This window comes from Desmodus rotundus, chromosome 12, assembly GCF_022682495.2.
Source record: "Desmodus rotundus isolate HL8 chromosome 12, HLdesRot8A.1, whole genome shotgun sequence".
Lineage (NCBI taxonomy): Eukaryota > Metazoa > Chordata > Mammalia > Chiroptera > Phyllostomidae > Desmodus > Desmodus rotundus.
Genome location: NC_071398.1, coordinates 90,656,483 through 90,682,673, shown reverse-complemented (window position 1 = coordinate 90,682,673; position 26,191 = coordinate 90,656,483). Strand labels below are relative to the sequence as shown.

The 26,191-nt window shown below is 46.6% G+C and overlaps 2 protein-coding genes across 12 annotated transcripts in view; both read left to right on the top strand.

Annotated features, from left to right (window-relative positions):
- RGSL1 (regulator of G protein signaling like 1) overlaps window positions 1–26,191 on the top strand; it is a 90,565-nt gene that overhangs the window by 35,176 nt on the left and 29,198 nt on the right. For all 11 annotated transcript variants that reach the window (XR_008425847.1, XR_008425846.1, XR_008425845.1 and 8 more), the window contains exons 4-11: window positions 13,099–13,181; window positions 16,476–16,550; window positions 17,794–17,923; window positions 19,433–19,537; window positions 20,546–20,707; window positions 21,829–22,796; window positions 24,826–24,888; window positions 25,313–25,535. Coding sequence is in view for 7 of the 11 variants with exons in the window: in XM_053916100.1 (XP_053772075.1) it covers window positions 13,099–13,181; window positions 16,476–16,550; window positions 17,794–17,923; window positions 19,433–19,537; window positions 20,546–20,707; window positions 21,829–22,796; window positions 24,826–24,888; window positions 25,313–25,535 (1,809 nt within the window). In the remaining 4 variants the exon portion in view is untranslated. The remainder of the gene's footprint in view (window positions 1–13,098; window positions 13,182–16,475; window positions 16,551–17,793; window positions 17,924–19,432; window positions 19,538–20,545; window positions 20,708–21,828; window positions 22,797–24,825; window positions 24,889–25,312; window positions 25,536–26,191) is intronic.
- On the top strand, window positions 2,432–3,205 carry LOC112297968 (transmembrane epididymal protein 1-like). Its single transcript, XM_024552898.2, has one exon. The coding sequence runs from the start codon at window positions 2,432–2,434 to the stop codon at window positions 3,203–3,205; it is 774 nt and encodes a 257-aa protein (XP_024408666.2).

The window sequence follows — 26,191 nt, the reverse complement described above, 5'->3', positions numbered from 1 at the left end:
GACAAGTATAATTCCAAACACAGACCCCTGGGCCCCAACCCAGAGACTTTACTCATTAGGCTCAAGATGAAAACTTAGTACTCTGTATCTTTAAGAAGCTCTGCTGAGATGATTATGATGAATGGCAAGGTTCACACCTGTGCCCACCAGGCTCTGTCCCTGGGGGTGAGTCAGTGAGTGGGCAAGTGTCTACAGTAGTGTCGGGATGGTTGCCTCAGGTGGCAGCCTTGCTGGTACAATGTTGGTTAGTGAGATTGCCACCTGCCCCCTCCCTGTCCTCAGTGGGTGTCCCGTCAGTGGTATATCTGACTCAACAGAGGGAGAGCCTTGCTTCTGCCACATCTGGGCAAGCAGAGTCTTCTGATCTGCATTCCATCTATTTTTGGTTATAGGTCCCTCAAACCTGAGATGTGTCTATTCCTTTCACCCCTTCAGATGACACTTCCTTCTCATATATCATTGTCAGCCCTGTTATTGGCTAGAAAAGAGTAAGGGGAGAACAATTGTCACTCAACTGTCTCTAATAGAACACGAGTTTCCTAATCACTTAGTTTCCTAATTACATTAAATTCCTAATTAAATTAGTTTCCTAATTAAATTAGATTCCTAATTAGATTAGGTTCCTAATTAAATACCAGGACTTTCCCACAGGAGATCTCTGGGGGACACCCATGCGGAACTTGGTAGAATCTCTGAGGCCTTCTGGTCTACCTGTGCCAATGAATCCTTTTGGCATTGCTGAAAGGTAAACAATCTCTGAATATAAGCTCTGCGCTGCATCACCAGGCTCTTTGCAGGGATCACACTCTGCCCTTGGTTGACACCATGTACCCTCAGTGGGGACAATATCACCCCCGACAGGGTAAAGAAATCGTGATTTTAGATGTTAAATTTTCACGGAGGGAAGGTGATAAAGGAACACGTGTTAAAAAAGTTTCTTAGGTGGGGAAAAAGACTAGAAAAGGGTTGAGAAACATTAGCTTATGCAAAAGGGCCTGTATCTCTGGCTGAGAAGTTAAAGTTATGCAAAGTCATCCACATCCTTCCATTCTGCATCTCCTATGTCCAAGGATGAAGGAGTCAAAGATCCAGTTCTCCTCGAATTGCAGAGCTCTGGTCATTTGTTCTGCTCTCACAGCTTAGCTCTTAGCATTGATGACCTTGTGTCATTTGTATGTATCTGTTCTGTCTTCATAACTAGAGTATAAAGCATTTTAGGGTAGAGACCATGTGTTCATTTGGTAGTTCATACATTTATTCATTTCTCCATCAAACATTCATTGAGCACCCTTAGGCATGGGGCTAGATTCTACAGAGACAAAAAATGCAGGATATGGTCTCCAGCTTCAAAGAGTTCCCAGTAAGTAAAGAATGTTGAAACAGTGTGACAAGGGTAACAACAGAGATGTCTATAAGTTGCAGAGAGAGGTATCTTTCCCAGTTGGGTGGAGGCAGTGCTTGAGCTGAGACTTAAAGGAGAAAGGAGCTTCCTAGATAAAGAATGTGGAATGGGAAGAACATTCCAGACCAAACGGGAAGCTTCTGATATGGTTGGAGACAATGGTGCAGGTGGACTAGAAATGAGGTCAGGACAAAGCAAAGGACCCTTCAAGCTTATTCCAAGGATGTGGATTTTTATCCATAAAGCAATGGGATGATGATGGTGTAAATCCCAGTGCAAGGGCAGGAGAAGACCTATGTCCCGGCTTAGTAGGCAGGCTGGAAGAAAAAGGGGCAAATTTACCTTCTTCCTCTGCCCTTTGTTCTACTGATCAGATGAAACCCACCCATACTGGTGTGAGTAATCTACTTTGCTAAATCCAGATTCTAATGCAAATCCCATAGATTCACCTAGAAATAATGTTTAATCTGGGCTTCTCAGGAGTGAACATTTGCCTGACAATTCTCAAATAATTGGGTACCGTGTATGTTTACTTGTGGCTGTGAAGGCTATTTATACCCAAGGGGATGCATTTGTACCTAGCATTTGTATGAGGTTATATGTGAGGACTCGTAAGGGACGTACTCTACATTGTGTGTTGTCCATGCTTCCTCTGAATTCTTCCTTATGTTCTGTGAATTTTGGAGGGAAGTAAGGAAGATAGCATTGGCATCAAGAACAAGCGGGAGGAGAAGCAAGAGGGACCCATAGCATAGTCTCTGAGAAGGGCAGATGCCCAGGCATTGTGCTGGAGAATAAGCTTGTATTATTGTTTGGAAATGGTTGGATAGTTATCACTGAACCAGAGCAGAAGACCAGAGCGGAAACCATGACACCCACCCCGCCCTAAGTTTGGGTTTCTTCCAAAACCATTTCCCTTCTGAATGTGGATGCAGTGAGCTGGATAGAGGATATAAGTCAGCTCAGGAAGCTCTCTGCACACTCTAGAGCCTCTTGCCTCTGCCTTTGGTCAGACCTGCCCTCAGTGCCATGGGAGGCTTTGAGGGTCATCTGTACCCAGGGCTTTCTCTCTTCTTCTATGGGCTTTATCATGCACGACTCGTTTTCAGGGCCTTGATATGCAACTGCCCCGTTCAGTATGTGCCACGCCGTCCCTGGAGCAAAGGAGGATGGTCCAGGCTGCAGCAAATATACTATGTTGGGTTGGTGAAGATACTGAGTGCCTGCATTTTAGTAGCCCAAGAGCTGCACAGCATTCCTGGGCATTTTGTACTCATCACCAAGATGTATTATCAGAAAAACTTTCTGTACCGCAAGCAGTGGCAGCATCTCACTATGTATATGACCTTCTTCCTGAGCGGGTGTGTGGATGTGGTGAGCCAGAACCTGCTCCCCCAGAGGTGCGCCGCTCTGGAGCAAGGCGCCCAAGCCCTGGGCGTGTTGCTACTTCTGCTCCTGATGGTGTCTCACGTGCAGGACACAGAAGGAGTGGAGCTGCAATCTCACGTCCTACTCACCCAGGCCATCTTCCTGCTGATGCTCGTGGTTGTCGCAGAGCTGTGGGCTCCCAACATGCCGCAGCTCTGGCTGATGAAGGCCTTTTTGTATATGATGATCGGCTCCTGGCTGATGCAGATAGGCTTTATGCTGTACAAACCAATCTCGGGCCATAAATGGATGGACGATGACAAAAACGACATTATATTTGTCACCACCTTCTTCTGCTGGCATGTGGCTTTCATTGCCATGGTCATGATCTGGGTCTATGGCTTCTCCTTTTGGTGGTACCGTTACATTTGTTGATGTCTGACCCTGGGCGAGCCCAGCATGGTTCCTGTCAGCTGCGCGTTCTGGAGCACGTGGCTGAGAAATCGGAGGCAAGTGGAGCTGTCAGAGAGGAGGACCAGGCGTTCTTCCTTCCTGTCTGATGCAGCAGACTCTGCGAAGACAGGGCGGCATGCCCACCTCTCCCCGCTGGCTTCTCTCGGTCTCATTTGAGCAGTGAGCTGAGGAAAGGGGAAAGACACATGAGAGGTGTGTGACTGTGACCATCACCCTCAGCTCCCTAAGCATTTCCCCTACCTCCCCTCACTCTGCTCAACTCCAGCCACGGAAGCCTGCTCGCCCCGCCCCTTTCCGCACTCCTCACTGCCCTCCAGGAGAGTGTAAAGCTGGATGTGCTAAGTCCTGCCTTTGGGTCTCCAGAAATACCCGGCATCCACCACACGGAATACCAACCAGTCACATTTAGCACATCGTAACAATTTACACACATCATGATGACTGCCTCCTCGGCCCTCCTCTTTCTGGACCTCTTCCATACTCATACTAAGTCGGAACTGCCATCTTGAATACATTGAACTCTGAGAACTGTTACTGAGTTCTTTGTTTTGGTTGCTTTATAATTTGTCAAAAGGAAAGTCAGATCCCCTTTTTTTAGCTTTGTTGAAGTGTACTTAATATACCAAAAAAAAGGCACATATTTAATGCATACGTTTTGGTAAGCTTGGACCTATGTGATACCAGGATACCATCCCCATGATCCTTAGAGGCAGTTCCCTCTGCAGGGTCTGGTAGAACAGAGCAACATGCTGCACGCAGTGGGGCTCAGAAGGGCTTGTCTGCTTCCGGAATTTCTCTGCCTCTGCCTCCCGCCGTGTAGTCCGCTGTCTGAATAGTCCAGCCCATTGCTCTGTGCACACCTCAATCCATTTCCGAGTGGCAGACTCACCGGGACCCACTTTTTTATGGTTTGCATGAAGAATACAACCCAATAACTTACTGATTTCACATACTTTTCTTTTTCATCCTACAATGCCCTATCAGGTCAATTTATAGATGATAATCTAAAATTCAAACAAACTGGCCTACAGGTAGCTAGTCATTTTGCTGGGTCACATAATGCTATACTGAGTGTTGAGGAGGATTGGAATTCTGAAGAGTAGAGTTGAATTATTGGGAAATTGCAAAACAGTGTGTCTCTGTCACCCATTCTGCTTCTCTCCTGGCTGTCCCCAGGAGATGGAGCATCTGTCAAGCTTCCCTTTCTCCCAGTCACATCAGGACTAAACTCTCTAGGCCCAGGACTGAGTGAGGCTACGGCAGGGATTCTAGAGGAGCATCCTCCTGGTTTCCCTTTTGCTTCTAGTTCCCAGGAGAACTAGATGATTCCCTCTCTTTCTTGTAAATTTTCTGGTTCAAAAGTTAAGGTGTGTCAGGGGTGAATTATTGCCTGGTTGTTAAGGGTCCCTCTAGTTTGGGAGACTGGTGGGCATTTTGAGTTATTGCAAAGGGAAGAGGTGCTTCCCAGTGTCATTTAGATGGGGCTCAGCAGTGTCTCACCCAGTGGGGTGGCATGCATGTGGCTCTCCGTGGAAGGCTTACCCCTTACACCATTGGGGTGATCAGACAGCAATGCTCCTCTTCACTGGAGAAGGAAATGAAATAGTCCTCAGGTTCCCAGCTGTCTGCAAAGCATCCCCCGTGGAGGGAGCCCACACACCAAAAATCGTTCTGAGATTGCAGCTGTAAAAACGGTGGCATTCAGTCCCCATTTGGACTTGCTGCCTGAGAGCGCCCTGGGATTCTCCAGCAGTGAAGGCTCCCAGTGTCTCTAAATGGAAGATACCCTCCTGGCCCCATGCCGGCAAGGTGGTCCAGGTTTCTGCAGCTCTGCCTTCAATGGGAGTAGGTTCATTTGTGTAGTTTAAGGCTTGGCATTAGGCAGATCCCTTGTATCCACAAGAGCCCACTCCCATGACCCAGCCTCTCCAGACACTTGCCGGGTTCCAGGCTCCTGGCCACCCTGAGCTCTGTGGCCCTCACTTGTGCAGTACACACCGTGTCTGCAGGTCTGAGGAAGCTGGGCTTCCAGGCCTGTGGAGTTGCAGCCCTTAGTTCAGCTTCTGCGCTTCTTCTTGGTCCTGGTGGCCAGTGGAGGTCAGCAGTTTCCCTTGTAGGTTCTGTCATGTTCCTGGCTGGACCCTCTGGTGCTGTCTCTTTGTTTCTCCCCCCACAACGTTGGGTGTCTTTCCAGGCCTTGCCCAGCCTGGCAGCTTCTCCTGCCTGCAGCCTAGTTGAACCTCCTCCAGTGACCTGAAGCTGGGGTGGTGGGGTGTCTGTTTTCCTCTATATCCTCTCCCCGTGATACGGCAAAAATTTGCTACATCACTCAGGCCTCCTCTTCTTTTTGATATTAAGAGCATTTTGAGGGGGGGGCATTTTTTAACCTAAAAAAATGATACTTTTTTTGCTGTTATAATCAGACCTCATCTTGAGACAATATCTTTCACTAATTAGGGGAAGTTATATACAAAGGCAGAAAAGCAAAGGCCACATAATAATATTTTGCGATATTATCACTCTACAAAGGTAGAAGTGGAAGAGATACCAGAGCTGCTTGTTGACAGATCTGACCCATTTCTGAGTACTCTTGAGGTCCTGTTAGATACTGGTGAGCTCATTCTGTAGTCAAGTAATGCCTAGAAATATTACGTCTTACAACATGTATCCTTCAAGTAAAATAATAAATATTTGCCGGGGCCTACAAAGCCACAAAGGGTGTTTAGTGGGGCCCTGATGTAACGGTGAAAGACACACCTTCCTCTTTGGAGGGTAAGGACCTTATTCCTACCTCACAATCTGTATGAGCACTCCGACAGTAATCCTAACCTTCGAAATGTACAATGAACTGAAGGTAAATTTGGGGAAAACCAAAACAACAACAATATCCACCCCCCCACCCCCCCCAAAACCAACCAACCAAACAAAACAAATAAGGTTTTGGAGAGAAAGGTGTCATCTTCACCTCTCTCCACCAGAGGGCACAATCTTTACAGGAGCCGGAAAAGGGCACTTGCTCTCTATTTAGTATTGAACTGTCAATTTAATAGAAATGCAGGAGGGATGAAGAGGAGGGAAGAAAAATACAGAAGCAAGTGTTATCCAGGCATCCATAATTATAAGGAAAGTCTGTTTGCTTCCTGTTACACTTAGATGTGTGGACATGAAGAAGCATTGTATTTAATCAATAGATACAGATTATATTTATAGATCTATAAACAGACACATATGGAGATATCTAGACATACATAGATATATAGATATGTGTGTATCTCAAAAACACAACAGTGTCAAAATATGAGCTAAAATGAGTACTTTTAGCCAACTCATGAAAATCATCAAAATGTTCATTTTTAGCTTATCACATAATAAGCATGTAATAAATAGTTGGTGAATGAGTAAAGAAAGAATCTAGTACAGTAGCACAGAGGAAGTGTCGGTTTAATGCTGACCTGTGTTTTGAAGGATAAATAGGAATTTTTTAGAGGAGTTCAGGCAGGCATTCTGAGGTCTTGTAAAATTCCTGTACTCAGACACCTAACCTGGCATTGCTGCTCCAGGGATGGGATTTCATGGCTCAGTGCTACCAGGGAAAAATACTGAGTTCCTGGCCCCTAGGAAGGGAGGCTAAGGAAGAGCCACACAAAATTGTTTTATGGAAAGTTTGATAATTTGCTTTCCAAGTTGGAGGCAGAAGATTACTAATGGCCTCTTATTGATTGAGGGGGAACCTTAGGCCAACACAAAACATGCTTGCAATTGCTTGTATTGTAATCAATATTCAATATATCAATACACATTTAACAAACTAATTGCTAAGCTTTTAACTTGACATGTAAAATTATTTATAAATGCAGTAATTTAAAGTTGCTTTCACATGTTCATTATTTTCCAATAAAATCATATATTTGATGAATCAAATTTTCTGAAATAAATACCACTTCCATATTTTGGAAATTAAAATTCCTTAGACATTTCACATTACAATTTTAAAATGTGATTCTTTTAAATATTTTAAATACCTAACAAGGCATATTTACAAACCTAACAAACAAAATCCTTGTAAGGACTTAAAATGGTTTTTGAATTAGGCCTGAGTTCACATCTCAGCTCAGATACTTACTAGCTGTGTTTGGGTCAGAGCCAGCTTCCAATGATTTCCCAAAGCTCTGGGCACCTCCTTTACCTCAGTGCACAGTCACCCTGAAAGGGCAGCAGGGTCTCTTTGTCACAGATTAAGGAGAAGATTCACAATAAATACTTGGAAAAATATTACAATGTTCTTCCTAGAAGGCAAAATGGTTTTAAAATTTTTTATTTTATTTTATTTATTTTTAGAGAGAGGGAAAAGGAGGGAGTAAGAAAGGGAGAGATACATTGATGTGTGAGAGACATCATTCGGTTGCCTCTCTCACGCCCCCAGCTAGGGACCTGGCCTGCAACCCAGGCCCTGGCTGGGAATCACACCGACCACCTTTTGGTTCGCAGGCTGGCACTCAATCTGCTGAGTTGCACCAGCCAGGGCAGCTTTTTATTTTTTGAAACTCAGGACTGAAAAATGGGATGAAGGACCCAATGTTCTACCATAATGGCTCATTATTTAAAGGCTCATACTCGTATTACTTCATTGACTCAACAAATATTTATTGAGCACTCCCACATGACAGAAGCTGCTCTAGAAGTTTGGGGCGCATCATTGAAGATCAGCCCCAAATTCCTGCCACCCATGGAAATTCTATTCTCAAGTAGTCTTAGTGGACTACCCACCCATGTTTTTCCCCAAGGGACCCTGTGATCAGTAGCCACGACAAAGACCCTGTGGGTTGGGCCATCCCGCTATTGATACTGCCGTAACTGCTGTGATGATATCTACATGTACTTTGGTGGTTAGCACCTCCTCCCATTGAAATCATGCTCATTTTCAACTACAGCATCTTCCTTCAGCATTTGTGGCTGTCCCAACTGGGCCACTGCTGCTGGCACCACCACCACTGAGCATGTGTGGTCAGAGGCACCGTATAATAATCTCTTTTTGCCCCTGAGCTCCTGAGGCACCCACGCCTTGAAGATGAAAAGTTCTGGGCAGGGTCTGATTGCTGAGCTTAGGACAAGTGTGCCCTTGCTGCTGGGGCAGGGGAGGGACTGTCTGGTCCCCTCTGGCACCCGTAGTTCCTCCAAACCCACACAGTGATTTCTGATCCCCAGTAGAACACCAGAAACCACCAAGACAATATAAAACAACACTCAACCCCATTAAATGCACTTGCTGTTGACCCGGCCAATATGCAGGACCCTCTTTGGGCTCATTTACATGTACCCTAAATCATAGAAAAGTAGGTCATTGTGAAGAAGTCCACAATGTGAGGAAGAAGAATTTATTTTTAAGCCCCTTAAAATTCACTTTATGCGAAAAGGAGGTTTGATTTACTGGCATATTTGAAATAACGTGGGCTCTTGAATCAAATGGCAGAGGCAAATGTTAGTGTTGCACTTACTGTCTTTCGATGGAAAGGAGAAAATAATCTGTTTTGTAGGGTTGAGAATTGAATGAGGACAAAGTACGAGGTCTGTCCAGAAAAAGTCCAACCTTTGTTAATATAACGAGAATGGCTTGTGAGACATCGATGTAACCTGGCAGCCAGGGAAAGTGGACTGGAATGCACATGCGTGAACAATGATGACTTCACTGTACTAGTCAGTGGGGGCGGTAGACACCATTGAGTGAGCATGTGTACTGTGCGGCCGTCACATTCAAAATGACTGAGTGAGCAGAGCAACAAATCTGCATCCAATTTTGCATTAAGCTTGAACATTCTTCTGCGGAGACTATTTGGATGACTCAGAAGGCCTCAGCTATGGGCAACTGGTGATTGGCAGCATCATCATGACAATACACCCACTCACACATCACATCTTATGCAGAGCTTTTTGGCAAAACATCAAATTACCCAGGTGACTCAGCCCCCTACAGCCCGGATTTGATGCCCTGCAACTTCTGGCTTTTCCTGAAACTCAAATCATCTTTGAAAGGAAAGAGATTTCAGACCATCGGTGAGATTCAGGAAAATACGACGGGGCAGCTGATGGTGACTGGGAGAACTGTGTGAAGTCCCAAGGTGCCTGCTTTGAAGGGAACTGAGGCATCATTGTCCTATGATGTTTCTTGTATCTTGTATCTTCTTTGATAAATTTCTTTTTCATAGTATGTGCCTGAATACTTTCTGGACAGACCTCGTATAAACCCTTAACCTCACTTCTTCTTCATAGAAGGCATTTAGCTAATGTTTATTGCCTCACTTTTCAAAGCCAACGGAAACTGAAGTAACCCATGGCCAACCAGAGGAAACTATCTGGGAAGGAGGGAAAGGGGTAGAAAACAAACTGGGGTATTCAGTTGAATTTTCCAGCTTATCTGACAGACAAGTCAAGTTATTACATATTCATTGAGTACCTGTTAAATTTCTAGGAGGATATTACACCCAAAAGACACATTAGAAATAGCTGAACAGATCCCTGCTTTCCCAAAGCACAAAGTCGGGGTAAAGAGACAGAACTTAAACTTGGGACTTGAACTGTAATTGGATGACAGTGACAGAGAACCTGTCAGTGTACACAAAATAGCATGGACTTAACAGCCTACGTGTAGGAAGAGTCTGATGCCTTGGAGGGGATCCAGGAGATCGAGTCACAAAAAGACCGATAGAATCTGGAACCCTTAACAATAGGTGTCGCTGTGCATTCTCAAGAGAGCGGGGTTCTGAGGATGGGGACCCGCTCTGCCCCTAATCTGTCAGAGTGTCAGGAAGAGCACAGCAAAATGAGCAATGTCGGTGAGTCTCTGAGAGGGAGGGCTCTCAGGCTGTGAGTCCCCAAATAAGGCACATCACTCACCTTCGGACAGCGAACAGATCCAAGTCATGCAGGAACACCACAGGTGGCTCTTCTGTTACTCATGCCCTTGTTTCCTTTGCTCTTCTTTTCCCTAGCCCCCCACCCCGCCACCTTATGCCACCATATCTTTGAAGGTAGGACAGGACCCCATTCATGAGTCAACTAAGGCAACTAAGAGGGAGGAAGTAAAATGCAGATGCAGCCATCCTGTGTCCTACCTCCTCCAGGTAGAAGGCTGGCATGAGGTTTGGGATTATCCAGTGATTCCTTTTGTCCCCATGTCAGTGTTATTATGGTGTGGAACGAGTGTCGAAAGCCTTCCCAACTTATTGAGAAGTCTGAAGGCAGAACAGGTGAGAATGGAAACACAGGAATGAAGAAATCACAGGATGAGGAAGGGGAGGATGTGGAGAGCCTCATTCCCATACCCGGTTGAGACTGTCCTGTTAATGGCAAGCCCTGTCGTCGCCAAGCCCCTTGTCACCAGCAGCGTGTGTAGTTATGGGACACAATGAGTTGGGAAATTTCTGTCAAGCCCCACTTTCCTGTATTCAGGTGCCTTCATAATCTCGTTAAACAAATCCATGCCAGGCTTTGTGAATGACAGAGAAGCAGAAGTCCTAAAGACCGAAGACCTTCTCTTCAAAGAGCAATTCATGCAACATTTATAGAACTTAGACGTCGCGCAAACCCTTCTAGTGCCTGTGGGAAGAAAGATGAAAAGGCAAGGGCCCTCCTCTCACTTTGAGTTCCGTCTGGTGAGGAAGACAGGTGCATCGATGGATGAAAACAGTGACGTGCCCATTGTAATGGTGGGGAGATGAACGTGATGCTGCTGGGGGCCAGTGGTCAGTTTCACCACTGTGGTAGCTGCTCCCATGCCTGACTCACCATGAAGATGATATGTAGACCAATTCTTTTTTTCTTTAAGATTTTTAAAAAGATCTTATGTATTTATTTTTAGAGAAGGGAAGAGAGAGAGAAACATCAATGTGTGGTTGCCTCTCGAGCACCCCCTACCGGGAACCTGGCCCATAACCCAGGCATGTGCCCTGACTGAGAATTGAACCAGCGACCCTTTGGTTCTCAGACCAGCGCTCAATCCACTGAGCCACGCCAGCCAGGGCTGTAGACTAATTCTTGATGAACGTCTAGAGGTTTGTGAAGCAGACTGGGGTTGAATGGACATTTCAGGTGATGGGAATGCGAGAACAAAGACGTGGAGGTTGGAAGTGAGAGTACAGAGCATGTGTAAGAAAGAGCAATGCCTTGGCTGGTCAACAGGAGGAGGCACCGTGGATGCGAAAAGTCTTTATTAGCTTCTTTTGTATAGATACTGTTTACTTCCTCTTTTATAACATCTATGGAAAGTCTAATTAAACATGAGGATGCACCCAAGAAGTAGTGGGGTTTACATGAGGGGTAACGATGCCCTCAATCCATTCCTTGGCTGGGGGTCAGCGACGCTGCTGCCTTCAGCAGTGACTGCAGGGCTTCATGTATAGGGAGGGGTCGGTGGCTGGCCTGGGCTCAGCGCACACTGAAGGCAGCCTGCCCTGGCAGCCGCCCTCTTGGATTCTCATTTTCCATTCCCCTCGCTGGGGCTAAGGGGTGGGGTGAGGGGAGAGGGAAGGGAGGCCTGCCTACTATGGGCTGAGGCTTGAAGAATCTGAGTTTGCTGATTGAAATAAAGAATCTCTGTTTTTAAGAAAATTTACAATAGTAGAGGCAAAAAAAAATATCTGTGGAACAGAGGGCAAGAACTGACATGCTCTGTTACAGTAGTGTTTGATTGTCTGTGCTTTCATTTCTATTTCTGTTACATGGCGACAATAATCACCAAGTGTCATCGGGAAAAGTCACTGAAGGATTGTTTCGTTTTCTCACTTTGTCATAACTACACTCTAGAGACGATGAGTGGTACCCAGATGCTCAGCCGGGCTGAGGGATAGGACTAGTGTACGGTATCTAGGTTGTACATTTTACAAGTCTTTCATTACACACTTCAGGTATGACGGGAAAATGTAAGGCCATTGACAGAACAATTAGCTCACCGTTCACTAGTTGAGCACTGCGCTCTAAGAGACAGGCAGTGAATTAGAGTTAACATACAGGGGTCACCTAGTCCACCTGTGGTGTCCTTGCTTGGCTTTGTGACAGTGAACCTGTGTCCCGTCAGATGAACTTGGGCAGCTCAATGATCGAGCCTGAGAGGAATAAAAAATACTTTGCATGACCAGATCGATATTCAAAAAAGGTCTTGTTGGGACCAAAGCAACAAGTTGTAATTTGACTGGAATAAATGTAGACTCCTGCCCTTGTTTTCTAAAAAGGGACTGAATAGATAAAGGACGGTGGAGTTAGTAGCGTAATGATCACCCAAAGCTAACCCCACTTCTGGCCACACTAATAGAACCTACAATACGGGAAACAGTTGTCTATGCCCTTCCCTGGCGAGCGGGTGGGGTGCTTGAGTTGTGGGGGACATGCTGGCCAAGAAAAGAGGAACCAGATGGCAAGGAGGCCATGCAAGGAACGGTTGAAGAATTGCTTAGTGACGAGCCAGAGGGGTTGGAGATAAGCGGCAGGTTGTGATATCTTCACGCATTTGGGATGGATTCTGAGAAGCTTCAGAGGACAGAATTTCTACACATGGAGAGAAGATAATGGAAGGGAGTTCACAGTAGGAAAAATCTTCCTTACGATTTTCTCTTTTCCTAAATGGAATGGCAGCCCCATGAGAGGGTGAGCCCCCCACAGCGGGGGTGTTCAAGCAGACTGGTATTGCAGACAAGAGTCCTGGAGTTGGGGAGAAATTGAGTTAGATGACCCTGAAGGCCATGGCCATGCTGAGACTTGGGAAATGACCCATTCGTTCAATTGCTTCGTTTTCTCATCCTGAGTGTAGCCTGGGTGCATGCGGACAATATTTTTGTTTGTTTGTTTGTTTTCTCCTTATGTAGAGATAATTGGTTCTACAAATCTTGTAATTCTGCTGGAGGATGAAGTCTTCGCCGATTTTTTCAACACATTTCTTTCTCTTCCGGTAAGTTTTCTCACTCAGACTTAAATCCGCATGTTTCATCCACAGACAAGTAGTGAATCTCGCTGAGCCTTGTGCCTTTTTTAAAAAAATAAAAATAAACTTACCAAATCAAAACCATTTCAATTTAAGTAAAGAAATATGAATCAGAATTTTAAATCTCCAGGAGCTTCCCATGATTGATATAATCAAAACCCAAATCCTCAGCCTCCTGATTAATTTGCCCTTGCCTGCCCATCACACCTTCTGCTGGAACCAGGGCCCTACCCTCGGGAGTACCTGGCAATCCCCCTCCTTTGCCCCTCTCCTTCACTGTGTTCTTAGCTTGCATATTTCCACCTACCAACGTCTTAACCATTTTTTCAAATCTGTTTAAACCTGTTCTTCTTAAGGAGCTCGTTTTTCCCTGCCTCTATGCCCCTTAGCACTTGGCAGCTCTCCTCTGTTTAACAGGTGTGTCTCCCCGCTGAATGGTGAGATTGTGAAGCCCTGCAGGGCCAGGACTGTGGGTTATTCATTGTGCTCTACTCCCCTTACCAGGTGTTTGGCACGCAAAAATTACTGAGTTGTTCTGTACACAGAAACCCAACCTATGTATAATATTTTCTCAATCTATGCAACTAAAATGAATGTCAAATGTCAACATAGTCTCTTTTTAAAAGTTTTATTTATTTTTAGAGAGAGGGGAAGGGAGGGAGAAAGAGAGGGAGAGAAACATCGATGTGATAGAAAAGCATCGATCAATTGCCTTGCACACATGCCCCTGACCAGGGACTGACCCGCAACCCAGGCATGTGCCCTGACCGGGAATTGAACTGGCAACCTCTAGCTTGGTGGAACGATGCACAACCAACTGAGCTACACCAGTCAGGGCCATCAAAATATTCTTAAACCCAAACCTAGACTAATCCTGCATCCCTTTCGGTTGACGTCTTTGGCTATATCGTAACCCTGGTGCCTTATAAACTGTGGCTTATCTCAGTGCACTGTTTCCTGTGGAATGCTGCCCATTAAAAGGGAAAATGTTATTTAACTGGGAAAAAACACTCTGTGTTACCCCACAAACACTTCTTGGGTGGTTGCTTTGTGCCAGTCAATGGGCTTAATATTGGGACACAGATAATTAATGGTACCATTTCTACCCTCAAGGAATTCCCAGTCTAATGGGAGAAATTTAAGGTGCGTGACACGGTAGAAGTCTCCAGGAGGCAGAGGGGTACAAGGTGGGAGAGACTGCTCCTACCTGAAAGAGTCAGGAAAGGCTTACGAGAGGGTGAGACAGGCCAAGTCTTGAAAGAAGATGTGGTATTTAAGAATTGGAGAGAGGGTGACGGTTAAAGAACTGGGAGGGAAGTCTGGGGGATTGAGTAGCAAGAGAAGCAAAGGCGTTGCAGGCTGAACAGAGTAAGTCAAATCATCGAGGAGCCCAAGGCTACGGCCCTAGGTGGCTCAGGAAGGCTGGAGGGAAAGTGGTGAGAGGCTGTTGTTGCTGTGAGAGCAAGAGCTAAGGCAGCACCACTGGGCCGAGCTGGGGCTGCGAGAGCAGGCAGGCCGTGCTCGGCAGTGTGGACGTCACCCCGAAGGCCACAGAGAGCCATTAAGGGCTCATAAGCAACAGAGTGACACGCTCAGACTTTCCTTTGAGACAATTATTGCTACAGAAGTCTGGGAGTGGGTAGGGTTGTCAGGACCACCGTGGAAGCAGAGAGACCAGTCAGGAGATGCTCTCAACAGTGCAGGTGGGAAGGGTGAAGGATCGAAAGGCAAAGGGATAAGACAGATAGGAGAGATTTCTTACAAAGCAAAATGCAGGACCTTGGCACTGTCTGAATGTTGGGGAGAGGTGGTAAGAGAGGGAGGGGCTGGGGTCACAGGCTTGGATGCCTGGGAGGATGGGGATGCCACCCAGCACACGGAACAAAGAGGAAGGAGGAAGGGGCGTCCGAGAGCCACTCTTTGGGTGATCCTCACACATTCTGTTGCCCCTGCCAGTGTCTTAATGAAAGGTCTCAGAAGTAATCTTAAGACATTTTAGTTAGTGAGTTCTGGAATTAAAGAAGCCCATAATAATGTTCTAGAAATGGAGAGAGTGATGTGGGAAGTGGAATGCAGCCAAGAATATAAGAAAGTCCTGGCCAGGTAGGTAGCTGAGTCCTACATGTAGACAATAGTATTTCATATTGAACACGGCTGTCATTTTACCCATGTCTAGGTAAATTGCCCCGTGAGGTCCACATCATTTGCTTCTGACAGATGGATCTGAGACGTTAAATGACCTGCCTGAGGTCACATGGGGCCGATCAGGTCTGTGGTTCTGGGTACAAATGTCACGTGGTGACACTGCTCCCACGCATTCCTCCCACGTGCTCTCACCGGCCCCACCACACATCCCATAAAGGCAGCTTCGCACTCCAGGCAGGGCGTGTTGCTGTGACGCACACCGGTGCAGAGTGAGGAGGGCTCACCGAGAACAGGGTCTCTATTATAGACTGAGACTTGTGCAGTGCAGGCAGCACTGTCCCCTCCCTCTGACACCTCACAGCTGAGGACAAAGGGGAGAGGAGGAAGGACCACAGACGGACAAAAGTTTGAGACGGACAAAAAGTTTGGGACCGCCAGTCTTGGGAGATGGTCAGACTGACGTGATGTGCTGAGAGCTCAGCCAGAAGTTGGGGCCTCAGTCCCTCCAGTTTATCACAAATACTTTGGGGACACTTTGAGACATTTTTGGTGCCTATGGTGAGACTGCTGAGCTTAGCACAGAAGCCCTATCCATCCATCTCAGAGCCCGTTGCCTAGTCACAGTCTCGGCTTCATGACAAAGGACAACAGTAGCCTAGAATTATCTATCAATTTTGGACACTCTTAATGCCCCTGTAAGTAACTTATACCCCTAATCTTCATAGCCTCAGTCCTCTCCACTTTCTCCAGCTTGAGTTCAGGCCATCCCGAAGTGGTTTCTCTTTATGAAAGGGTTAGGTCTCTGTTTTAGCCAATGAATACACAAAATAAACAAAAGTCAACACCTTTTAACATCGAGTGCTTTGCATACAGGCAAGATACTAATTCCCAGTTCAGAGCAGGGCAGAGCCAAAAGATAGACAAACCTTCCAATTTAGTCTACTTTGGGTATTTTTGTGCAAGAAAAGTGGATTCAGTGAAATACATTTAAGAATGAATGTGCCCTGAAGTAGGAAAGCAATGGACCCTCTCTGCCCCCGTGGCCACAGACGGACCGTGATGTGTTCGTGAAGAGAAGCTCTACCGCTTTGGCTGTCTCCTGGCTTTCTTTTGCAGGTCTTTGGTCAGACACCTTTTTATACAGTTGAAAACGCAGAGTGGAGCTTGTGGCCAGAAATCCCTCATGACTTGGTGAGTAAGGATCTTACTTCCGTGGCTAAGGGCTTGGAGTGGGGGAAGAGGGAGATGAACTGGCAATGCGATTGGGAAACCAAGAAGGAAAAACTGTAGAACAGGTGAGTAGAGAGCAGTGTCAAGCCAGGTAGACATTTCTCCTTTGTGCATTCTTACCACTTGGGCAAGAGATGCTGGTGAGTCCTTTCCTTTATATTCTAATCCTTGGGTAGCAAATGGGATGCACCTCTCATGCTCACTGTGCCTGTTGGGTAGTGGATGCTTGAAGCGCGCTGCCTTGGGAAGAACACTGAGGCCACACCTGAGCCAGAGGAGTCTGGGAATTGATTGGCATTGCCTGCCATGGGCTTGGGAAAGGAAGTCACAGCCCACCTGGGTGGCATAGTACTTATTTGCATTATAAAGTGTAGCTCAAGGTAAGATGCCACTTTGCAATTCCTAATAACTGCTTGACCACTCTCCTCCAGAGATTGTCTCCCTCTTTATATCTTTTTCCTTTGCCCTTGTCCATTGTCTTTTACTCCTCACCCCCTTCCTGTTACCCTTTTCCACCGAATTGACCTTAGACTTGCCGGTGGCTTCCGTGTGCCCTCCCAGCAGCAGGTGGGGTCAGAAAGACCACACTAAGTCATGCTCACAATAAAGGTTCTGTTTTTCTCTGGCAACTGGAGAACTGAGAGAGACATGCCACTCTAATTCTTATATTTGGTGTTCCTAGCAGAACTCCGAAACTTACACATTTTAGTTTTTTTCTCACTTCTCTGGGGGCTCAACCTCTCAGGGATCCATGCCACACTTTCGATGATGTCACATGTGAGTCTTTGTGTGTTTCTGTACATGTTGTGCAGTTGATGCGGGCTGGGAGCCCGTACAGAATTATAAACGTGTTTACAAAGAAGCGAGTTGAGTAGGGTTTATGACTCAGCACCACAGACCAAAGTCCTTTCTGCTTCTCTTCCACCGGTGAGACTTAGATCTTTTTAAAAACAACTTCACCCAGATATAAGAAAGAATTCTTTTTTGATGAAAGCCCAAACCTTTACTTTCCTACCAATCCATTCACTCCTTTGGGAACCTCAGCCCAAACCTCCAGTCCCCTCAGGTTCTATTTTTAATCAACACGCCTCTCCTCTGGACCAGCTATGGCAAACGTGAAGTTATTTGTTGCCCTTGCTAAGCTGCATTTCTTAGCAGTTCAGTTCCATTTCTCTTTTCTGTTACTATTCTGTTTGGATTCTAGATTTCAAAGTACTCAGGATTATTGACCTGGCTGGAAAAATACCGGTTACCTTTCTTCTGTAAAACCAACTTATGTTTCCATTACATTCTCTGTCAAGAGCTCATCAGTTTCATTAATTCCCCAGAAGGAGGTAAGCTCCGGGGTATATGTGGGGGGAATATGGAAAGCCAGGCTGCATAGTGGTGCTGTGCCTGTTAGTCCCACAGTGAGGTACAAATAGCGGCCACCTCTGTGGCCTTAGGCATGCAGGTGGCTCAGCCTGTGTTGTGTGGCAATAGGTGAAATCTTAGGCTGGAAAATTGGTACCTAGAGCAATAAGCAGAAGTTAAATGGGCTGGGCTCTCTGTCTCACTGCATCTATAAACGAGGAAGTTAATAACAAAGTTGTCTGAAATATATTCGGAATCAAACACATCTCGCCACCCGCATTGTACCACATTGTCAAAGCCACCATCGTTTCTCACCTGACCACTGAAATAATTTTTGACGCCTAGTTTCTGCTCTTGTTCTGCTACTCATAGCAACCAGAGTGAGCCCTTCAACATTGAATTCAGACCATGTCACTCCCCTTGTTGGCTGTCCCCAACCCCTGCACCAGTGGCTTCTTTCTCAGTATGAAATCCAACACCCCTACAAGGGCCTTTAAGGTCCCAGAGCCCTGGCTTCATTTCCTTTCTGACCTCATCTCCTCCTACTCCCCTCCCCATTCACTCCATTTTCACCACACTGGCCTCCTTGCAGTTCCTCAAGTATTCTTGCCACATTCCCATTTCAAGGCTGTGCACTAGCTCTTCATTCTGCCTGGAACGCTCTTCCTCCATATCCACACAGGCTCTCTTTCACCTCCTTAAATCTCTATAAAGATCTTTCCTATTCCATGAAGACCACAGTGCCCACTCATCCAACTCCTGCGCTAGCATTCCCAACCCTGTTTACCCGGCTCTACTTTTTCATTTTTTTCCTGTAGTGCTTATAACCTTCAACCTTTCTGGATACTGTACTTATTATACTGATTGTTCATTGTCTCATTCACTAGAATATAAGCTCCTTGAGGGCAGAGATGTTTGTTCCGTTTGCTAGTGTATCCCAAACACCTGGAATGGTACTTAGTACTTAGTAGATATGTAATAAATATTTGTTGGAAGAATGAATGAGTGAAATCTCCATCTAAGATTGAATTGGTAACTTTAACTAACCAACTCAACTAACCAAAGGTAACTGAACATGTTCCTTCTGGGGAAGGTTAAGATTCAGGGGATCCACTGAGTAAAATGTTGTAAAAATAAAAACCCTGCTATGCTCATCTCCCTCCTGTAATATATCTATTGGGAAAGTTGGATGGACAGAATCACTGTCACCTGGGGACCGTGGAAGACAAGGGGCCTTGGCTGGGGTGTGCTTTTGATCTTGGATTGTATGTGTGCTTGTGGGTCCCTCATGTGTCACTTGATGCATGTCCCTAGAGGGTCTGGTGCCAAGTTTCAAAAGCACCACACAGTGAGGGCCCAACTCATCTGCCTGTCCACCATTTCTCCTCACTCATACTGAGCAAATTGGGGGTCTGACCATGCGCAAGGCTGGAAGAGGGGCCGGGGTCAGAGCTCGCTCGCTCTCTCTTACCGTGAATTTCTCCTGGCAGCCCACATGATGAGGTGGAAAAAAGCAGACCAGTGGCTACTGCAGAAATGCATTGGCGGGGTCAGAGGGATGTGGCGCTTCTGTACCTACCTCAAGGGCAGTGCAGGTGGGTTCCTGTAGTCCTTCCCAGGGCCTTTGCAAGTTCTTAACAGCTTCCAGGGAGCCCCAGAGCACTTACTGACAGTTACTGAGAGTTGCTTACTGATATGTTTGTGGGGAATATAAAAAATGATTTTTAATGCAGTTTGGGTAGTCTTTAAAAATTGGGATCCATAGTTTAGGGCAAACACAATCAGAGTCCCTTTCATTCATTCATTCGTTCATTCATTCACCAATGGTATTGAGCGCCACTGTATGGCAGCCACTGTGCTGGTAGTTGGGGTACAAAGGTGAACAAGAGCCATAAGTCCCCTTCCTAAAGCTGCCACAATGGTGGGGAGGCAGACAAGGAGCAAGCAAATAAATAAGCCTCTGGAGCAAAAGTGTTGGGATGCACTGCCTTCTGCCCTATGGGGCCCAGCAGTTGATGAGTGCGAAGAGGTGCCCAGTCTGCACTGGCTGACACTCGGTTCCGTAACGTTACATTTTACCCAGGGACGAGCTCTAGTTAAAGGGTGACCTCTTGGATCTGCAGGTAACAGGGAGGAAAGAACTGGGCAGGCTATTGTTCAGTCTGTCACAGTGACTTCAGCTCTGGCAAAGTTGTGAAGCAGGGAATGTGGCCTTTGGCACCTTTTGGCCCCAGGGTCCTCCTGCTGGCTACTCTGGGTCTGCTGCCTAGGAAATGTTTTTTTCCCTCTGATCTTTATTTTTGGGACCAGACTCAAATGTCTTACGATCCTTTCTGCAGATTGCCCTAAAGTGACAGTCTTTCTAACAATAAAAATGTCACAAAAGATCCCTATCCATTAAGTCCCTTCTCCCCATGACTCCCATCTGCCCCCATATTAGGACATTTCTGGAGATGGTGCTTTAACCCACAGGAGTGGCTAATGGTGATGTTGGAGGCAGTAGAGCAGGCTGGAGGTGGGGTTATCAGCTGCCACACCCCGGTGCAAGCGCCAACGGGGCAGGATTGGGGTGCAGCTCTGTGTCTCCCTTGTCTGCTCTGTAGGTGAAGAGCTGGTGGATTTCTGGATCCTTGCTGAGAAGATCCTGAGCATAGATGAGATGGACCTGGGATTGAGAGACTACTACCTGTCTCTCCTCCTTGTGCTGAGGGCCACCCATCTTCAGGAGGGCTCACGGGTGGTGACTCTCTGCAACGTGAACATCAGTAAGAACTATGAAGCGTATCTGAAGTGAAATCCCTGGGAGATGGAGCCAAAAAATCTGTCTGTGTCTGATAGCCCTCAGTCTCCCGCTTTGCAGACAGCCACCCTTTGCACCTTCTGTGTTTCAGGGACCCCAGTGGGAAACCCAACCCTTAACTGGCGGGAGGGGAGCAGAATGAGAGAGACCAACTGTCCTGAGGCTGAGATATTACTTGCCAGTGACAGTTGGTGGCATGGAGTGAAGAGAAATTGGAACAAGGTTATTGAACAGCTCCTCCACCTTCTGAGCCTGCAGGGCTTGACTTCTTTTTTTGAATTGGGATTCTCTAGAACAAACTACAGCCCACAAGCCAAACGAAGTACACATGGCCTTTGAGCTAAGACTGTTTTCATCTCTTTAAAGGGTTAAAGAAGACAAGTGTGCAACAGAGACTCTAGGGGCCCACAAAACCTAAATTAGTTAGTAGCTGGTCCTTCACAGAAAAAGTCCGCCAACTTCTTCTCTAGACCTTCATCCGTTTTATTATGTATGTATGCATGCTTGCATGTATGTATGTTTGTGTGTATACATGTATTATGTATGTTTGTGTGTATGCATGCATTTAATGAGGCGGCATTGCTCACCCAAACACAAATGTGCTCCAGAAGACTTGCCGTTTGGGATTAGTCACACTGCTCTTTATTCATAGAGATCATTGAGAATTGATGGCGTTAAAATCAGGGCTAGTAAGGACTTTTTCAAATTATCCAGTCCAAAGACTTTCCTCCTGTCAGATGGGAGCCTGAGAAATCCCATTCAGAGGTATACATCTCTCGTTCTTAGACATGTTTTCATGTGACTTTTACTTTTCTCTGTAATAACACAAAATGGTCCAAAAAATAACCTGATGAATCCCATAGAATGACTTCTTTATTTGGGAAAGAAAGAAGGTGATCAGAGAAAGGGGTCACTGTGCTGAGCAAACCCTAAACACATATCCACGCTACATTTGACCTGTTCCCAACCCTGAATTACATGAGGAACAAATGAAATTCTATACACACACACACAAAAAAAAAAACCTTGGAAAAATTTTTAAAATCTCACCATTGCCAGATCATTTTCTCTCTGTCTTCTTTCCAGAGTCCTTCCTGAACCTCTCCATCTGGCATCCCAACCAGTCAACCACCAGGAGGGAGACCTTGAGCAAGATGCAGAAAGTGGCTCTGTTCAAAATCCAGAGCTATTGGCTCCCCAACTTTTACACCCATGCCAGGACCATCATAGCTAAGGAGGAGTCGTGCCAGGGACTGATGCAAGAATATGAGACTCGCCTGTGCAGTGTTTGCTGCACCCATGAAGGGGGGCTCCCTGAGAACATGAGCATCAAGAACTCCCACCACCCCCCGAAGCAGTACTCGAGCAGGAAGACCAAGCGGAAGATGTGGCGGTTGATAGGTCACGCCTCTTGGTCTCTAGAATTGGATACGAAGCCGGACACCAACTGTATGTTCTCCCAGGAGATCTGCCCTCAGGAAGAGATAGTTATACAAATGCCTCCCCTGAAAAAGTCCTCTTCGACAGAGAGAATAACCAGGTCCCTGGAAAAAGATATTCTCTGTGCCAGGAAGTCCAAGATGAAGAAGAGAGCCAAGAGCCGCCCCCACATGGAGGGCCTCTTTGAGACAAAGTTCTCTGCCCACCTGAGAACTCTCACTCCCATCATCAGTCACTACCCCCGGATGACAATCAAGAAGGCCATCAAGCAAAGACTCTCCTTGGGGTACACCCACTGGGCCTTGTGCGCTGATGCCTGTGCAGGGGGCCCCTTCCGGGACCACCTGAAGAAGCTGAATTTGGAAGTGGAGCTCCGGCTCCTGGACCTCTGGCATGACCTGCATCATTTGCTCAGTGTCCAGATGACCAACAGGAAGACTGGGAATTCCTTCTTTTGGCACATGCTGGGCAACCGAATCTGTGAGCTCTATCTGAATGAGCAGATTGGTCCGTGCCTGCCACTCAAATGCCAAACCATCAAAGGCCTGAAGGAGCTGCTCCCTTCTGGGGATATGAACCCCTGGATACTCAGAGCCCAGGAGGAGATCTGCCAGGTAAGTCACACTTTACAGTGATGGGTCAGTATCTGGAAGATTAGGTTGACTGACCTAAAATCCTACCTGGTCATCTATACTAAGTTAAGGGCATAATTACCCATATAACCCTTCACCTATTGAAGAGTTGGTTAACTTTTGAGGAGTAGGCTGTACAAATTCCCAAGATCCAGCCAAAACTCCAAAGTAGAACGGAAGTGGGGGAGTGGTCAATATCCACCTTTTATTCCTTCTTCAATTCCCCCTTAGGTGGAGTCTCCCCAAGCCATGAACCTCAGAGTGTGTCACTGAGGGAAGTTTGAATAACTGTTCTGAACATCATGCATTGAAATGTAGGGTCTTTCTTTCCTAGATTAGCCATCAAGGAAATGGCCAATCCCAAAACCTTAGATAAAAGCGGGAGACCGTCCTGAAGCCTCACAGGAAGTACGGCCCATTGCTGGACTATTCTGTGGTCAAGATCTTGGCAGAAAACAAATGGCAGAGTCAGTTGGGGAGTAAATGAGCATCCAATAAAAGGGACTGATTACCAGGGAGTGGGCATGAGGGTAGGGAAACCACCAAGGATAGTGCGATACCCCAGGGCCAGAAGGGTGGGTCACCTTTGTCACTCCTAGGCCTGAAGAGTGGAGGAGAGGGAGTAGTTACTGGAACCAAGAGAGAAAGAGCAAACGGAATGGAACAACTGGCAGGAGCTGTGATGGTCAGTAGGGGGGTGTAGCCAGTCCGCAGTGACCTGGCTAGAAGGGACGAGGGGGAGTCGACACCCCAAGCGCACTCTACTCCTGCTTTCCCATCTCCTGTCGGGACTCCGGGCTGGATGAACCCAACCAGAGGTCAGGGAGCCTGTGGATGTGGTGTGTACAGTTTAATTTCCCAAGGCTCAAGCCAGGTGGCAAAGGGTAGACAGTAGGTTTGGAGGGGCAGGTAGATAAAAATAGCAAATTACTTAGTGCATTGTAATGTACTTACCTTGTAAAGCACATTACCTCCCTGAGGCTTCCTCACACCTCCGTGAGGCAGATAGGGTAGTATTGTGGTCACTTGTACAAGGAGGAAAATGAGACTCAGAGAGGGTAAGTGGATTAGCCCAAGGCACACAGGAGACTAGTGGAGGAATCAGGGTCAGAACCCAGGAGTTCTTGGCTCTCAGTCCAGCACAATTTCCAGTACACCATAATTACCCAGGGCTGCCAATCTGGGTGAGGCAGGTCCAGTGGATCCACAGCCCAAGCTCTCCTGTGCGCAATTCTTCAGCGCCGGAAGCCCAGAGGCCCCCTGCGCTTTATGAAAGAAGTGTTCCCTCCTCCCTCCTCCCTGCTCCCTGCTCCCTGAGGACTTTGCTCACACCTCTGTGGTGACATGCATCACACTGCTGCTCATCATGCTAGAAAGTGAGCTCCTTGAGAGCCAGGCTCATAGCGTATTTACCTGTGTATTCCCAGCAGTGGCCCAGTGGCTGGCACGTGGGAGGCACTCAGGAAATATTTGTCAAATACATACATGAACGAACATGGGAGTATAGATGTATAAGCCTAGCTAAGCCCTAGCTCATAGGTTTCTGATGTTACTGTTGTTGGGTTTTCTTTGTTTGTTTATTTCAATGTAATGATGAAATATTCTTCACGAGTGGCTAAGGTCTTCAAGTCGGACGTATTAAAAGTAGACACTCCAAAAGGAGATGGTTGGTTTTCAAGACCATTTTGAGAATCAAATCTGATAGTACTTTGGAAAGAAACAAAAATATACCAGATGTCAAACAACTGTCCAGTAAACTGTGTGTTGCACCTCTTCTTAAGCGGATGTCGGTTACTATCCTCTGAGATTCAGAGAGAGGCTGTATGAGCTGCCATATTTAGGAAGGCGAAGGACTGTCTCCTGATGGGTCACGACCAATGGTTGCTGTTCCACTGTGTCTCCAAATTAGAGTCCAGGTGCGGCAGCCTGTTCTGTCCCACGGAAACACTGGCGGGGGAGATGCTGCAAGCTGAGCACCGCCTCCTGACACTCTGTCGTGTTTGGGTTTCAGATGCTCAGCTGCTGGTACGACGAATTCCTGGATGAAGAGGACTACTGGTTCCTCACTTTCTCAGTAGGAGGGGCTTTGAGTTGGGGAGGGATCAGGAGGTGGAGGGAAGACGAGAGAGAAACTGCTCTTTTGGAAGCCTTATTTGTGAAAGTACATGGAAGTGTGGTTTTTTCCCCCTTGAGGCAGCTGGGGGCTGACAGGATCCCTGATGTTCTGAACATAAACCGCTCAAGGAAAAAGACTCAAGTGCAGAAGCTGACTTTGAAGAAGTCACCTTCATGTAGAATCTCCCCCTTCTAGAAAGTGGGTTTGATGAGGAAAGCGAGGGGGTTGGTGTGTCAAGGAGCAATGGTTCCGATCAGACGGAAAACCCTCAGCCTAAGTCCGAGTGACACGGAGACACAGGAGGACGGGCTGTTTGAGAAATCTTGGTCCTTGTCTAGTTCCTGTAGCAAATGTTGTCTGTCCCTCACCCCCTTTTTCTTAGACGCAGGCCAAGTTCATCAGCCCCAGGTGGCATAAGAGAGAATCCGTAAGCAAAAAAGAGAACATCCTTCTCTATAAGAGGTTTGAGGAATCCCTGGCATTAAGCCAGGGCTTGGCTAACATGGAAGAGATGGATTCTCTGCAGTGGCACAGACTAGCTTCTGAGGACCTGAGGCAAGGCGGGTCTCTCCGGGTAGAACTGCAGTCTCCGGTGTTTCTGGCAGGTGAGGGCAGTCACCACAATTTTTTTTTTTGGCTATTACATATAGGCAACTGGGAAATATTAATATGTAACGCTTACTGATCATGTGCTGTGTGTCAGTGCTGGGCAGGGCAAAGATGACCTCATTTGCTCTTCAAACTAACCTGAGGTGAGTACCGAGTAACTGAGGCTCAGAGAGGGTAAGTGGCCCTCCCCCAGAGTCCAGTCTGATGCATTTCTGTGGGTCTGTTTTTAACAGCTACCCTCCTTCCCCAACATAACACCCCAGCCCACCTGGGTGGTGGGAAGAAGTGCTAAGGAGCACCAGGCTCTGCTCTCCACCAGGTCTGGGGTCATGTCCAAGCCTGAGCTCTGTAAACTTGAGCAAGGATTTAACCTCTCTTTAGGCCCCAGTTTTCTCATCTGTCATTTTGGAATAATAATAGGCTCATTGTGAAGATGACCTGAGGTCATCTATGAAAGCTGTCAGGGCAACATTTGGCAGTAGTTCAAGTCCAATAAATGTCAGCCATCATTACTCAAATTGAGCAAATTGCTTTAATTTTCTATGCTGAGGCAGTCAGAGTAATGCAGTATTTCTCAAACTTGGAGGCACAATAAATACATTTGACTTCAGTATATGTGTGTGTGCCTATAGATAGAAAAATATTTTCACAA

Bases quoted from the DNA above. Each gene is read 5' to 3' on its own strand.
- LOC112297968 (XM_024552898.2), top strand. From the start codon at position 2,432: ATGGGAGGCTTTGAGGGTCATCTGTACCCAGGGCTTTCTCTCTTCTTC.